General features: G+C 34.6%; 5 protein-coding genes across 10 annotated transcripts in view; 3 read left to right on the top strand and 2 right to left on the bottom strand.

The window, feature by feature from the left end:
* LOC145724509 (uncharacterized) overlaps positions 1-2,040 on the top strand; it is a 55,450-nt gene extending 53,410 nt beyond the window's left edge. For all 6 annotated transcript variants that reach the window (XM_081972836.1, XM_081972835.1, XM_081972831.1 and 3 more), the window contains 2 exons: positions 30-281; positions 1,299-2,040. In XM_081972836.1, the coding sequence (XP_081828962.1) occupies positions 30-281; positions 1,299-1,485 (439 nt within the window). In that variant the 3' untranslated portion in view covers positions 1,486-2,040. The remainder of the gene's footprint in view (positions 1-29; positions 282-1,298) is intronic.
* A 1,838-nt stretch (positions 2,041-3,878) lies between these two features.
* On the bottom strand, positions 3,879-4,588 carry l(3)neo43 (cytochrome c oxidase assembly protein COX16 homolog l(3)neo43). Its single transcript, XM_081972866.1, has 2 exons — positions 4,316-4,588; positions 3,879-4,173 (listed from the first exon to the last, which is right to left on the bottom strand). Exons 1-2 carry the CDS (start codon positions 4,441-4,443, stop codon positions 3,981-3,983), a joined length of 321 nt encoding a protein of 106 aa, XP_081828992.1. The 5' UTR covers positions 4,444-4,588; the 3' UTR covers positions 3,879-3,980.
* A 257-nt stretch (positions 4,589-4,845) lies between these two features.
* Positions 4,846-5,990, top strand: Tim17b (Translocase of the inner mitochondrial membrane 17b). The gene is made up of 4 exons (XM_081972863.1): positions 4,846-5,126; positions 5,195-5,376; positions 5,434-5,644; positions 5,700-5,990. The coding sequence occupies exons 2-4, from the start codon at positions 5,233-5,235 to the stop codon at positions 5,843-5,845; spliced, it is 501 nt and encodes a 166-aa protein (XP_081828989.1). The 5' UTR covers positions 4,846-5,126; positions 5,195-5,232; the 3' UTR covers positions 5,846-5,990.
* A 472-nt stretch (positions 5,991-6,462) lies between these two features.
* On the bottom strand, positions 6,463-7,830 carry THG (tRNA-histidine guanylyltransferase). The gene has a single exon (XM_081972849.1). The coding sequence runs from the start codon at positions 7,424-7,426 to the stop codon at positions 6,488-6,490; it is 939 nt and encodes a 312-aa protein (XP_081828975.1). The 5' UTR covers positions 7,427-7,830; the 3' UTR covers positions 6,463-6,487.
* Positions 7,831-11,525: 3,695 nt separating this feature from the next.
* On the top strand, positions 11,526-12,137 carry LOC145724520 (transmembrane protein 50A-like). The gene has a single exon (XM_081972864.1). It carries the CDS (start codon positions 11,676-11,678, stop codon positions 12,132-12,134), a length of 459 nt encoding a protein of 152 aa, XP_081828990.1. The 5' UTR covers positions 11,526-11,675; the 3' UTR covers positions 12,135-12,137.
* Positions 12,138-14,303: the final 2,166 nt, after the last annotated feature.

Here is a 14,303-nt window from a genome sequence, read left to right as displayed (position 1 = left end):
GTCAAACTTTAGAATGTAATTCTACACAGTTCTCTACCATCTGAACTGACAACTTTGACAAGTCCCGAGGAAAAGTACGGAACGTTGTGCATGTGCGCGTCCAAAGCCATATCTTTGCTACAACCGAATTCCAAGACCACAAGTCTGATACAGTCCCTTCTGAGTAACGAAAGATCAGTCTCGCTAACGCAAGTGAAGGCCGTTCTTGAGTTCAGTCTTTGGGGACCTACAGATGTTTCTTTAGGTACTACAGTTAGAGAAAGGGAACTTACTCTACAAAGGTAAGTCTGGTTTTTGATAGTAAATAAGAGTAGTTTATTGGTCGGTGTGATTAGAATCCATGTTTCCAATGGCCGATTGCACCAGTGTATTTTAAGCTAGCTTAAGCCAAGTTGGAATTTGAATGTCACAGTGAAAACAAAACTAATCCAAAGTTCTCATAAAAATGATAATAAATACTGTAAGAATTACACTGTTATTTTTTAAGAAAATAAAACCGTTACAAATCAATGGGATAGACAAAAATGGAAAAATTTGACATAGTGGATATGACGCAATTTTTTGACATTTAATCACAAAATATCATTCAGACTGTTTAATTAGTGATCAAGGAAGTAACATTATTGACACATGTCATTTCAAAGTTTTTTTCATCATTGTCGCTAGCATTCCTAATGATTATTTGCGCTTCTTATAATTGATTTCATATGGGTAGATTTGAAATTTTTATGCTTGTACAGCAGAATACTTCTTTGATTTTGTCAATCTTAGTTTTTAGAGGCTTATGAAAATTTCAATGTAAATTTTAAGTGCAACTACTCTATTGCTAGAGAAGCAAAAAAAAACGTAAACCAACAAAAGATGATTAATTTTGAACAGACACAAACCCACAACTATTTTACTGGTTTTATAAAATTTTATTACTGTACCTCAACTGTCATTAATGTCAATTCAGATGTGAACTATCGATTGGCTGCAAGCAAGGCTAAATGCACTCAAAGATTCAACTTGCATGCAAGTTGATGTTTACACGTGCAAAATTGAATTTACTGGCACACCAGTTTCTATTGGCGCAAGTAAATCTATGCATGTGTAACTCTCTTTAATGCTAAGTCCACACGTGCAGCATTTGCGTAAATCTCAGCACCGTGGAAAGTAGTGTTTAGCTTGCTGATCACTGAAATGTTTCTTTCACTTGGAATTTTTTTGACATCCTCTTAGCCTAACATTTGAAGTAATTTTAGACGCTTTTAGGAATTAAAATTATTAGTTTTTTTAAGAATGTGTATAATTTCTAGATGGTTGGACTTGCAACGCGCTACTGTTCTTCATGGTTTAGTCTGCACCAGAGTGCAACTGACCGTATATGAAGAATGCCACCTACTTTTCCTAGTCAGAAGTAACGCCAGGATGATGAGCGACGCTTCAATGCTCATTGAGTCAAATAATTTAAAATATTCTCACTCAAGTTCGAGCAAAGCGTAAATTTACAAAAGGTTCTCTCAGAAATACTCAAATTTCACATTAAATTATTTATAAAAAAAGTAGTCTTGTCCGACTAATTGGAAAGGAGATGTGGTGTTATTGTGGTATCAGCCCTGAGGAGGGCTCGAATCAAAGCTTGGTAAACTTATACCACAACAACACAACCTTTATTTCGATTCTTTATATTGTTTTTCTATATAAAACTAGATAAGAAACTAATGCTCCACACATGACATTTTTTATATTAACATTCTATACAGCTTTTTTGATAATAGAGTGGTTATTGTATATAAAACTCAAGCAATTAGCATTTAGAACTGCCATTAGACTGTAAAGTGCCAATCAGAGATTGGATATGTTTGTATACAGTTTTGTATTTTTTTTATGTACTTATTTAGATAATATTTATAATAATTGGTTGTTTTAATTATTTAACTTTTTATTTGTATATAATTCTGGCAGCGATGGAATTTGGATTATATATTATTTAATTTTATGTTTTGATGTTGTATTAAAAGTAAAATAAATACTGCCATGGCAACCGGAAAAGTGAAATCTTTGTGTCATTTTTAAAACCTCGCCATTTTGAAATGAAACAGATTTTGATGCAGTTTGAACCATCATGAAGCTTGATTAATTGGCATTTTGCTGACAAAAAAAACGTTAAGGTTAATGCACTATAACTGCCACAGTGTGAGAAAAAAACCCTGTGGCAGTAAATAAAAATTTTAATAATAGTCCCCAATTAATCAATGTTTTTTTTTCATTCTATTTAGTTGTTTTTCTAAAACACATTTTTGCTACACAAATCATTTTGTTTTAAGATTGTCCTCCTTATCTGACATTTTATATCATTTGCATCTCCAAGAATATGTGTTGATAAACTTAAAAGAAGTATAATAGCTAAATTTTATTATTGGTTAGTACAAAATGCAAACAAAATTTAAAGAAAATGCTCTTAACATTAACAAACTTGGAGCACTAATTTGTTCCAGATATTTATCTCTACTGAGAAATGGCTTTCAACTAAATGTTTCAAAAAGTACAAAATGCCTCCACAGTATAATAATAATAGTACCAAATTTTGGCTGCAAAAATAAAAATTGTAAATATCACAGAATATTTAACTTTTCACCAATTGGAAACTTTTCTTAATTTTAATGCCGGGTCCACATTAAAGAGACAAAACAAAAACAGAAAACAAAACTTTTTTAAAACTTTTATGCAACAAAACATTTTTGAAACAAAGTCCACATTGCAGACCATTTATTAAAAACAAAACAGCAACAAACATTCCATGTTTCAGTTTTGTCTTTGCAGTCCACACTGTAGCATGTTTCGTTACCGTTTTCGTGCTGAAGAAGCCGAAGATTTCGTATTAATGGTTGGTTATTATTATATTTTGTTAAATTTGAAGAAGAAAAGAAGACATTTTTGGGTGAGACCCGCTTTGCGCAAACGAACGAGTCAGGAAGTCGAAAATTTGATTAGAGATATCCCTGAAGACGACATTGGTTTATCAGGCGAGATACGTTCTAGTTTTATCAATTATTCACAAATGTCTAGGATTTTGAAAGTTTGTTACAATTAGTTGGACCAGCGATACAGAAGAAAGATACGAATTTTAGAAATTCTATTTCTATAACACCCAAGTTTTGTTTCTGGGTCCCCACTGAATCCAGGATAAAGCAAACAAAAACCCTTTGATGTTTACCGACAAGCGAGGGGACTCAAAATTGTTGGGGAATAAGGGGACAAAACAGAGGCGCCACAAAAAAGTTGCTGAAATGTTCCAACTTTGTTGCAGAATTGTTGAAAAACATAAAATTTCTGTTTTGTTTCTCCTTTGGCGGTTTAATGTGGACCGGGCATAACTCTTTGTTTTTCTGTGTTAATTTTTACAAGACCATTGTTCACCATTACCTGACCATTGCTTCAGGAGCTGTAAATTATAGTAATTACTAATACAACATAAAATAAAACAACAGATCTTTGGTGGTTTTTCTTCTGTGACTGAGATTTTATTTAAAGTTTTCTTGAGCATGAGGCATTGCATTTTAATCCAAGAAATAGCATTGCAATATTTTTTCCAACTAAGTTGTGCTTTGTATGGTGAATAACTTTTATTCCAAACTTGCTTCTTGGTTAATGACAATAACATAAAAACCACAAATAACAAGAATATTTGTTTACAAAATTAAGCCTTTTGTTTATAAGTGGATTAGTTCATGACATTAGGAATGTAGATTGGTACACTGTTGGTGGTTGCACTGTTTGGTTGAACAAATAAATGATTTCCAAAAACATTTAAATCATACAGATTGCATGTAGGATGTATGGGAGTGAGTATAAGAAAGGATGTTTGTCAAATAAGTCTTTGGAAAGTAACAATATTTTTACAAAACAGTCTCTTTTGTATTGCTACTAATAAAATGTACTTATAACTTTGACTAGTAAATACTATACATAGAACAAATTCTTACATGTAACCATTGCTACGATTTTTGATTTTGAGTGTTTTCTTCCCAAGGCCTTGGACCGCGTACTTGCACCCAATTGTCAATGTCCATACTTTGAATTTTCTTATATTCACTTTCTAGGGTTACCTCTCCGGGACGCTTCATTTCTATCCCATGTTTCTTGGCTTCTTCTGGTGTTAGTATAGGTGAAACGTTTCTGAATTGATATCTATAATACAAAATTCCACTTCATGTTATGTAGTATTCATAAGTTCTACTAACATTGAGATTACTTTTTCAGTAACAATAATAAACTTTTAATAATAAAAATAACTCTACATTGGTAAAAAAATAAAGGGGAACACATTTACCTTAATTTAGTAAATTCTTTTAATCCAAATGAGCCACCAACCATCAAAATGAGAAAGGGCAATCCAAACCTAACTGATTTGTTTTTGAAGAATCGATTCAAACTGGAACTTAACTTGTTAACCCCCATAATTAAGCTTATTCCATTTAATACAACAGCTAAATGCTTTGATTTGTTTACTTTTAATTATAAATTTGAAAAATTTCAATATTTGGAGAAAAACTGGATAAATTTTTAGGTTAGAACTTTTAAAATTGTCTGACAAGAGTGACAAGTGCTAAGACAACTGTCAACTGTGTTTGTGAGGTGTTTCTGAAATGGATCCTGGCTGATCTAATTACTTTATTAATTTAAGATATCAATAAATAATACTAATAGCGTATTTTGGCGGCAGTATTAGTATTAACTATTATCCTGAGTTTTAAGCTGTAGTAAAATAGACCATCTTTTTTTATCAGAATGAGTTAAAACGAGACAGGCATAGTAAACACTGACGCCAAAATACGTCTACCAATGTCTTTCTTTTTCTTTTGACTTTTGACAGACAACCTTCACCCCTCATCCTCATGTTTGTAGAAAAATTGTGAAACTTTTACATAAGAATTGAAAAATGTTTAAACATAACTAATAATACACTATAACACTTAAATAAAGACATTTTCAAACTTCCTACGTACTTACCAATAAGAGTGTTTTAAAGTGTAATTTTTCATCAGCTTGCACATTATTTCAGCTGCAAGAAAAAAAAATTCTTCCACTTTTGAGTTTACAGAAACACAGGACATCAAACCACTTTAAATGCAATTTTAGAGGTAAGCTTCAAGATTTCCTTAAAGTTTCTATATTAAAATTAAAAGTCTGTGTATTTGGTGATTTTTAGGTTATCTGTCTTTTGGCAAATAAATTCAAAATTAAGACATGGAAGAATACACAAGAGAACCTTGCCCCTGGAGGATTGTGGATGACTGTGGGGGCGCCTTTACTATGGGCCTTATTGGAGGTGGTGTCTTTCAAAGTATAAAAGGTTTCAGAAATGCTCCATCAGGAATTAACAGGAGATTGGTAAACTTTTTCTTTTATTGTGTAAAAGTTTAAATTAATTTGATTATTTTAATGCAGATTGGCTCTCTTGCTGCTATAAAACAGAGGTCGCCTATTATTGCTGGGAATTTTGCAGTTTGGGGTGGTATGTTTTCTACTATAGATTGTGCCCTGATTCATGTACGCAAGAAAGAAGACCCCTGGAATTCTATTATTAGTGGTGCTGCTACGGGAGGAATTTTAGCAGCCAGAAATGGGCTCCCAGCTATGGCTGGTAGTGCATTTATTGGTATGTATAACAATTACTTTACTAGTGGTAGTTTTTATGTAATGATTTTCTGTAGGAGGTGTTCTTTTGGCATTAATTGAAGGCGTAGGAATTCTATTTACCAGACTGAGTGCTGAACAGTTTCAGCCTCAGTTACCCCCTATAGAGGACCCATCACAATTGGGGCAAAATCAACCACCTCCTGGATATTCTTATCAATAATCTAGGTCATCTGTCTTCGCGCATAGAATTCATTTATTAATAAATCTTGTGATAATGTCTAAAGACAACTTGTTTTTTCTTACTTGAGTTGTAGTAGACTTTTACTTTGTATTGGTTAACTGCTCATTAAATTTTGTGTTCTCAATGTCTGCACCAATTTTTTTTCTGTGATTATTTCCTTCCTATCAATTTTGACCAATTGCTATCAAGAATTAGTATAACAAATGTAAATTTTAAGTGGAAAAATCACTTGTCAACTTAGCTGTCAGCAGTTTTTCCAGAAAAAAAATCGAAAAAATTGCACACTCCTCACAACAACATAAAGAATAGTGTTACCCTTTCTAGCTTGAAAGTTATTGTTCTTATTAATTATTGTTCTTATTGTTTTAATTAAAATAAAATGTTTATTTAACTCAGGAAATAATCTTACCAAATATCCCTCACAGCATCTAATTTTTCCTGTGGAAAAATTGGAATACTCGTTTCTAAGTAATTTCTTTTAACAAATAGCATGAGCGAGAGAGACTCGTTTTTCTGAATTTTTCCGGAAAAATTAAATGCACTAGGGATATCACCGCCGAATAAAATGAGGGAAACAACACATTTTAGTAAAAAGGTTAAATTAAAATTAAATTTAATTCTTCAAATAACATTACTGTGCTGTTTTTCTTCTTTACAATCCTCCTGAATATTCAATTGCTTTAAAACTAAGTCAGAAATATCACTATTATTATCAAAATCATATGAACTAGTTCCTTTAATACTTAATATTTCACTGTTTCTAGTCCAAAAGTCATCCTGAATAAGGTCTTCATGTAAAGGTATCACCACAATTTTATGTTTTTTTGAAACTGGATGCTTCACTTTTTTCCTCACCAATGTAGTGCCTTTTTTATACATTAGAGGCTCATTATTATAATTTGTATTAAACTCCTTAAATAATATTTCATTTTTATCACTTGACAGTGTGCCACTGAGTCTTGCTTCAGCTTCAGTATTACTCAAACCACCTTTCAACACCAAAGCCCAAAATGTAGTATTGTAGAGGTTATTTATATGACAGTCAGCCTGTCTCCAACTTAAGTAATCCCTTAAGTTTTGATCAGTTGGATACAAAACCACTCGAGAGTCAAAAGAAGGTGGATATTTCAGTAGTACATCATTGAAATAATGTGACCAAAAATATACATAACTCGATGTGAATAAACTGTTTATGTAGGTCATAATTTTACTCTTTCTCCTTTTGTACAAACTAGTGTCTTTACGCAGCACAAAAGAATACTCATCACTTTGTCCATAGGCAATTAAGATGTCTTTGTAGTCGTTCAACACTGTGCTGGCCGCACGGTTCATCAAATTTAACGCTCTAGAATCGTTGGGTTTGTGAAAACTGTGCTTGTTTGAGAATTTGTGAAAAGACTTTCCATCAATGCGGACTACAATCCAACAGTTTGGGAGCAAGTTGTCTTCTTCTTCGAAAGTCCGGACATATTCGAACTTACTTTGTGCCATTTTCGATACCTTGAGCAATACAACCGGTCGTAATAATGGGAATTTTAAGTGAAAGTTAAAAATATTCATATCAATTTCCGTAAAAAAAGTTTAGGAGTTTTTTTCTAGGTTATGTCCAAATGTTGTGTTTACGTTTACTCAGCGTTGCCAGATCCGTTGATTCGATTTCCATAGTCAAAGATTTTGACTCAAAATAGGTTATTCCTGGGTTTTGTTACATTTCATCACTCTTTATCTCTCTTCGTTTATTTTAAACTGCCACTTTTCTACAATTTCTTTCATTTAAAAATGATGCCCATGATGATAAGCGCATAGAGCATGCGTCAACAGTCGGAACTTAATCATGGGATGCTGCAGAAACATACCTACCAATAATAACTGAGAAAACTACACTAGAACACTATTGCGCTGTTGCGCATGACAAACTTCGATACAAAACTATTTCTTCCACAGATTTTGATAGAATAATAGATATGAAGTATAGTGCGTTCCTCATAAACCCCAACATGCCCCAACTGTCAAAAAAGATTAATGACGAAAACCGTATTTCAATATCTTGTCAGTTTGCGGCGCTAGATGGCGTTTTTCGAATTTCGCTCATTTTGAAAACTCTTCACAACTTTTTTGTTTATGAAAATATCGAAGTAAAGCAAAAACATTTTTGAGGCACTTTTTCAACGTGATTCCAGTGGCGTGCTTAGTTTTTTGCTGCTGTCTTCCGTTTTCTCAATAATTGACATAACTTTTTTATTTTAAATGGAAGTAATAATCAAATATAATTTTAAAAAAATGTCTATTTTTAAACATTTACTACGATGTAAGTATGTCTATAGTTATTCCTACAAATAACTGAAATATGAAGTTGCAATGAGTTACAGAAATAGACCCAATAATAAATTACTTTATAAATATTTTCACCTCGATTTTCACACACATTAAAGTAACTAACGACTAAAGAACTAATTTTTAAATTTATGGTAGAAAATAATTAAAAAAAAAATAAAGAAAAAAACTGAAACTTTAATTCCAAAGTTAAAAACGCAGTAATTTTAAGTATTCAAGTGTTGTCATAGAAACAAGAAATAAATAAACGTGACTTTTGACAGCTGATGTCAAAAAAGCGCTAAGCACGCCACTGGAATCACATCAAAAAAGTGCCTTAAGAATGTTTGTGTTTCACTTCGATATTTTGATAAACAAAAAAGTTGTGAGGAGTTTTCAAAATGGGCCAAATTTTAAGAACGCCATCTAGCGCAACAAACTGACAAGATATCGAAATACGGTGTTTGCCAGTCATCTTTTTTCAAAAATCGACCTCTAGACATGTATAATAGTTTTTTCCTATCTATCCGGAAAATGGGGTTTTCCTGTCAAAACACTCTAAATCGGGACACCCTGTATACATACTCGACTCCACCGATTTTTAAATTATTTTGTTTTTCTCTTCAAATTCTTTATCTATCTTGTTTTTTCTCGTTAACTGACATGGCTCTTTCCCTATATCTTCTTTAATTGTCTCTTTCTCCGTTTCATTCAAACTGCCACTTTTCTTCTGTTTCCTTAAATATGACACGTGTCTTTATTTGACACGTGCTAACTTAAGTCGCATTTATTTTCAACTCCATGGAGCGAGCAGAGCGTTTTTGACATCACGATGACATAATTTAGCAAAACCATAATTTGACCACCTGTCAGAATACGTCATTGTTACGTCAAAAACGCTCTGCTCGCCTCATAGAGCGTGAAAACAAATGCGGCCTTAGTTACTATGACAGCTAGAAATTTCGTTCAAACGTCAAAATATAGCCCGTAATTTCAGCTTAACATTAACTACAACAGTGTAACTGTACCGGAAATATTCAAAAGTCAAACTTCATGGGCAATGTACCAACTCCAATTTGAGGCCGCTGCAAATGCAAATGGATGGAGTAACGAGGAAATGGCTGTAGCACTAATAGTGGCATTACGAGGACCTGCATTGGAGCTGTTACAGACTCTGCCTATCGCCCAACGAAGCAACTATGAAGCATTAGTAGCTGCATTAGAACGTCGTTATGGGGATCAATATAAGAAAGGACTGTATCGAACGCAATTAATGGCAAGACAGCAGAAAACTGGTGAAAATCTAGAAGAGTTTGAAACCGAAATTCGTCGCCTTGTGCATCTGGCTTACCCAGCCGTCCCGGATGAAATCCAAGAAGAACTTGTGGCACAGTATTTTGTAGATGGGATTCGAGATCTGGAGGTAAAGAAATGGCTGAAGATGTTCAAAGGGAGCAACAACAGCGAATTACTGGTTCGAGCGCTGGAAGTTGAAGCTGCGTGCAATGACTTTCAGCCAGAGACTATTCAAGAGGAAAGAGTACCGCCAGCCGATCATGTTGCTACATTAATAGATGAAATTAAATCAATGTTCGGACAATTAGTGCAACAAATGGCAGCATTAGGAAATGGTCAGTCCACACAGTTAGAACGATCACGTCCGATCACTAGAGTGGAATGTTATCGATGTGGACGCAAAGGACACTATAGAAGGAATTGCAGACAACGGTCTTGTTCTCCAAACCCACAGTGCCGACGAAATCAGGACATCAGAACAAATCACCGGAACTCCTCTGCTAAAAGAAACATTACGTGTTATAATTGTGGACGTAAAGGACATTCTCGCTGGAATTGCAGACAGCTGTCTCGTTTAGCGACCCCGCAGAACTGGCGTAACCACGAACAGGAAATGAAGAACCCGGAAGGACATTTACCGCGATATGTAGAGGATCGTCGGGCTTTTGATAGTGACTTAAGGTATCGGAAAGGACAAATTCATAATGGTTGGAGGATTGGTCAAATCGCAAAGGTGACAAATAAAGAGGCTACAAAAAGAATGAAGAGCAGCGTTTCTAAGGAAGGCATAATAAAAGGACAGCGCTCAGACTCTGATTTGAAAGTAATCAGAAGATGGTTGGAGAAGGATTTGAAACCGGATTGGCAACAGATTTCCAGATATGGACCAACAGTAAGGGGTTACTGGTTGCAGTGGAATTCGCTTCGACTGCGAGATGACTTAATTACTCGCAAATGGGAAAGTCCAGACGGAAAACGCTTTGTTTACCAAACAATAGTGCCCAATTCCTGCAAAGAGAATGTGCTGCGAGAACTACATGACAGTCGCGGAGGAGGACACTTTGGAGTAAACCAGACTTTGGCTAGAATAAGAGATCGATTTTACTGGATTAACTTCAGAAAGGACGTTGAGGAATGGTGTAAACGGTGCGACCAGTGTTCATTACAGAAGGGATCCATCACAATTCGGGAACTTGAGAGAGAGAAGATGAAACCAAACAACGACCGTATGAAGATGACACTGGACCACAGACCAACTGGTGGCAGTTATAAGGAAGGTGATGCTGTGTGGATGTTTCAACCCAGGAGGAGCAAAGGATTAAGTCAAAGATGGCAACGACACTGGGAGGGACCTTACAATGTGGTAAAAAGGTTAAACGACGTCGCATACAGAGTCCAACGCAGCCCCAAAGGCAAGATGAAAATTGTCCATCTGGACAGACAGGGATTAGATGAAGCGGATCGGGACGATCAGCTTTAAGAGGGGGGCAGTGTTACGGTTTGGGCCTACTATGCTCGATACTCGATGAAACCGATGCGCCGCAATATCTGGCCGGGCGCGTGTTAAAGTAGGCCACACTTAGGAAGCGACACCTGGAAGCATCTTGAATATTCGAAGCAAATTGCGAAGCGTTTCGCGGTCATTCTAGAACGTGGTTTGCGAATATAAAAGAAGCGGTGTCGACGACGGCGAGTAGTGTAATAGTGAATTTGGGAACGCGGTAAAGTTAAAATAGTGGAATAGTTGTGGAATTGTAGTAGTGTTTTTAATAGCTGAGTTAATTATTGTACGAAGTGTTTTAAAGTGTAAATAAATTTATTAATTGTTGAGTTAAATTGACTTTGTGTAAACCCACGGGGAAATCGTAACAGTATGTTTGATGTTTCTCCTAAAATAATACCATATGATTGTTTGTTTTTCACTTATACATAGAAAAAATGTTTGTACTTTGCCATTAGATAGTAAACTTTTAGAAATAGGAACAATTTTAAAGTAGGCAACCCTTACAAGCGCATAGAAATTATTAAATTTCGCAAACTTAACTACTTGCCTAGTTTCTAGAAATAGTTTTAAAAAATCTACTAAAAAATACATTGTTATTGCTAACCTTTCTGTACTTCATCTGCCAATCAAAGGTTAAATTTTCCGTCAGTATTTTGGTACTGCAACTACAAAATTTTTCGCTTAACTAAGTAGACAATGTACGGCATCTCCAGATCCCAAATAGGCCTAACAAACCTCCAAAAAAATCTTATAGTATCGGCAGTATCCAGCCTGCTTTTTTTCACCGGTTGGTGGGTAATAGCAGATGCGGACGTCCATGATGAAATGGAAAAACGACAAACCTACTACGCTCCAGGAATAGTCGGTACCGCAGCGTTCTTCTTCACCAACGTGGTTCCAGCCCATTACTTCTACGACAGTTTCACGTACCAACAAGGCTGCTTTACACCAGGATTTGCCAGATCATACCTTTTCGTATGGTTGATGATTAGTTTTGGATGCTTGATAGCCGCTTTCTATATTCTGGTAAACGATTTTATACTAAAGCCGGAAGTGTATCAATGGCCCGGATATGGAATCTGGCTGCAAAACGTACTGATTTTTATTTCTAGTATGGTGTTAAGGTTTGCTAAGAAACACGATCCTTTTTATTAAACCAATTTTGTAAAGCAATTTTGATTATGAAATGGAAATGGATACTTTTATGGTAAGACTACATGTGTAGCATTTGTGTAAATCGCAGAACTAAACTGCTCGCCACGTCAACCGGGACAGTGATTTTTTTGGGTTATTTTTAAAACCTCGCCATTTCGAAACGAATCAACAGATTTTAATGCGGTTTGGACTGTCATTGGGCTTGATTTATTGGTTTTTTACTAATGTAAAAAACTTTTGCTTTAATGCACTTTAACTGCCATACAGGGTGTGAAAGAAGTGCGTACAAAAAAGTGAAATTTTCAAGTAGTTCCCAATTGACCAAAAACTTTTCTTTTTTTTTCTGTTTTAACATAAGGAAGTGTTATTTTGGTCAATATCTCGGGACGTTTTTGGGCGTTTCCCAATTAACGTCCCATGTCTCAAGAAATATTGATTTTTTCGAAAAAGACGACATTACAGTGCTCAAGCTGGAATTAAGTTAGCAGCAGCTTTTTACGTGTCATTTTAGATCCAATATTATCGGTTACATAATTTTTAACGCAACCCCATGACCAATAAGACCATACAGGGTGGCTAGAGACAATCAAAGTGGGACAAGAACGTGTGCAAAAGGAGAAAAGTATTAAATTACAGTCTTTACTAATAAATATTTTTAACTTTTTTCTTACATAGTACCTTGTTGAATAGAATATTACCTCGGGACGTTTTTGGGCGTATCTTAATTAACGTCATGTGTCCGAAGAAATATCCATTTTCCGGAAAATGGATATAACACTGTTCAATCTTGAATTAAGCCATATTAGCAGGTTTGTACGTAACATTCAACATTATCTGTTACATAATCTGAGTACTTTTCAGGACAAGCCCCATATTTGGTAAGACCTTACAGGGTGTCCAGCGACAGTGAATGAAACTTGAAATTGTTTGCTCAAATTGTTGTTCCACTTTAACTGTCTCTAAACACCCTGTATGGTTCTATCCGTCAAGGGAGTTGACTTAAAACTATGCAACACATAATATGGGACTTAAAATGACAGTTCAAAGCTACTGCCTTAATTCGAGATTGAACACTGCTATGTCTATTTCTTGAGTCACAGGATGTTAATTGGAAAACGGTGAAAAGCGTCCCGAAATATTGACCTAAGCAACACTTCCTTTTGTTAAAAAAAACCCAAAAAAAATTGATCAATTGGAGACTACTTAAAAATTTCACTTTTTTGCACGCGCTGCAAAAGCCAATAAATTAAGCTCAATGATAGTCCAAAGCGCATCAAAATCTGTCGTTTCGTTTAGAAAGGTCAAGGTTTTAAAAATTACCCAAAAAAATTACTGTGTCCCGGTTGAGATGGCGCGCAGTTTATTTGTGGTTTGTGATGATTGGTCAAGAAAAAGCTGCTTTTTTTGACTAATCACAAACTACCCACTGTGCTGAAATTTACGCAAGACGCAAATGCTTGACATGTAGTCTACCAAAATGAATATGACATCATCTAAAAGATGGTCACATCCACTGGACACATGACCCTTCTTCTTCTTCTTTATTTTTGTCTAGTCCATTGATTTGTAATGGTTTTCCCTGCTTATCTGAGGTCGGGAAGTGAAAAGAGGTGAGTTTTTAAGGGTAAAAAACGGTTTATCTCAATTTTGGGCAAAATACAAGTCCTATAGAAAAAAGTTAAATGACAAAGTTGTAATAAAAAGATCTACAACTTTTGTATTTACACTTTTTTCACATAACCTAAAAATGTATGTGAAAAATTCAAATAATCAATATTTTGGTTTTCTACACTGTAATTGTTTTTTATTTAAAATATTTCTTTCTTTCACCCTATTTTGACTTAATATCGAAAAGTCACCCTAATTTTCAGTCAAAAATATATTATAAAAAACTAAAAAGATTGTTATTTGAATTTTTTACATAAATTTTGAGGTTATGCAACAAAAATGTAAATACAAAAGTTGTATTTGAGTGTCAGAGGACTTTTTCAGAAATAGAAATAAAACATTTTTTACCTTTAAAAACTCACCTCCTGACCTAAAAACGCCCGTAAATTATTGTTTCTTTCATTTTTGTTATACTGTCTTCCTTTTCCAATGGGTTTTATCCTGCTATTATTTTTTTTGGTTTAAAAAATTAGCGCAGTTGACCAGTACCTACACAAGTTT

This window comes from Ips typographus, linkage group LG2 (genome assembly GCF_016097725.1).
Source record: "Ips typographus isolate SLU linkage group LG2, UJ_Ityp_2.0, whole genome shotgun sequence".
NCBI classification, from domain to species: domain Eukaryota; kingdom Metazoa; phylum Arthropoda; class Insecta; order Coleoptera; family Curculionidae; genus Ips; species Ips typographus.
This window is presented reverse-complemented; position numbering and strand designations above follow the sequence as displayed.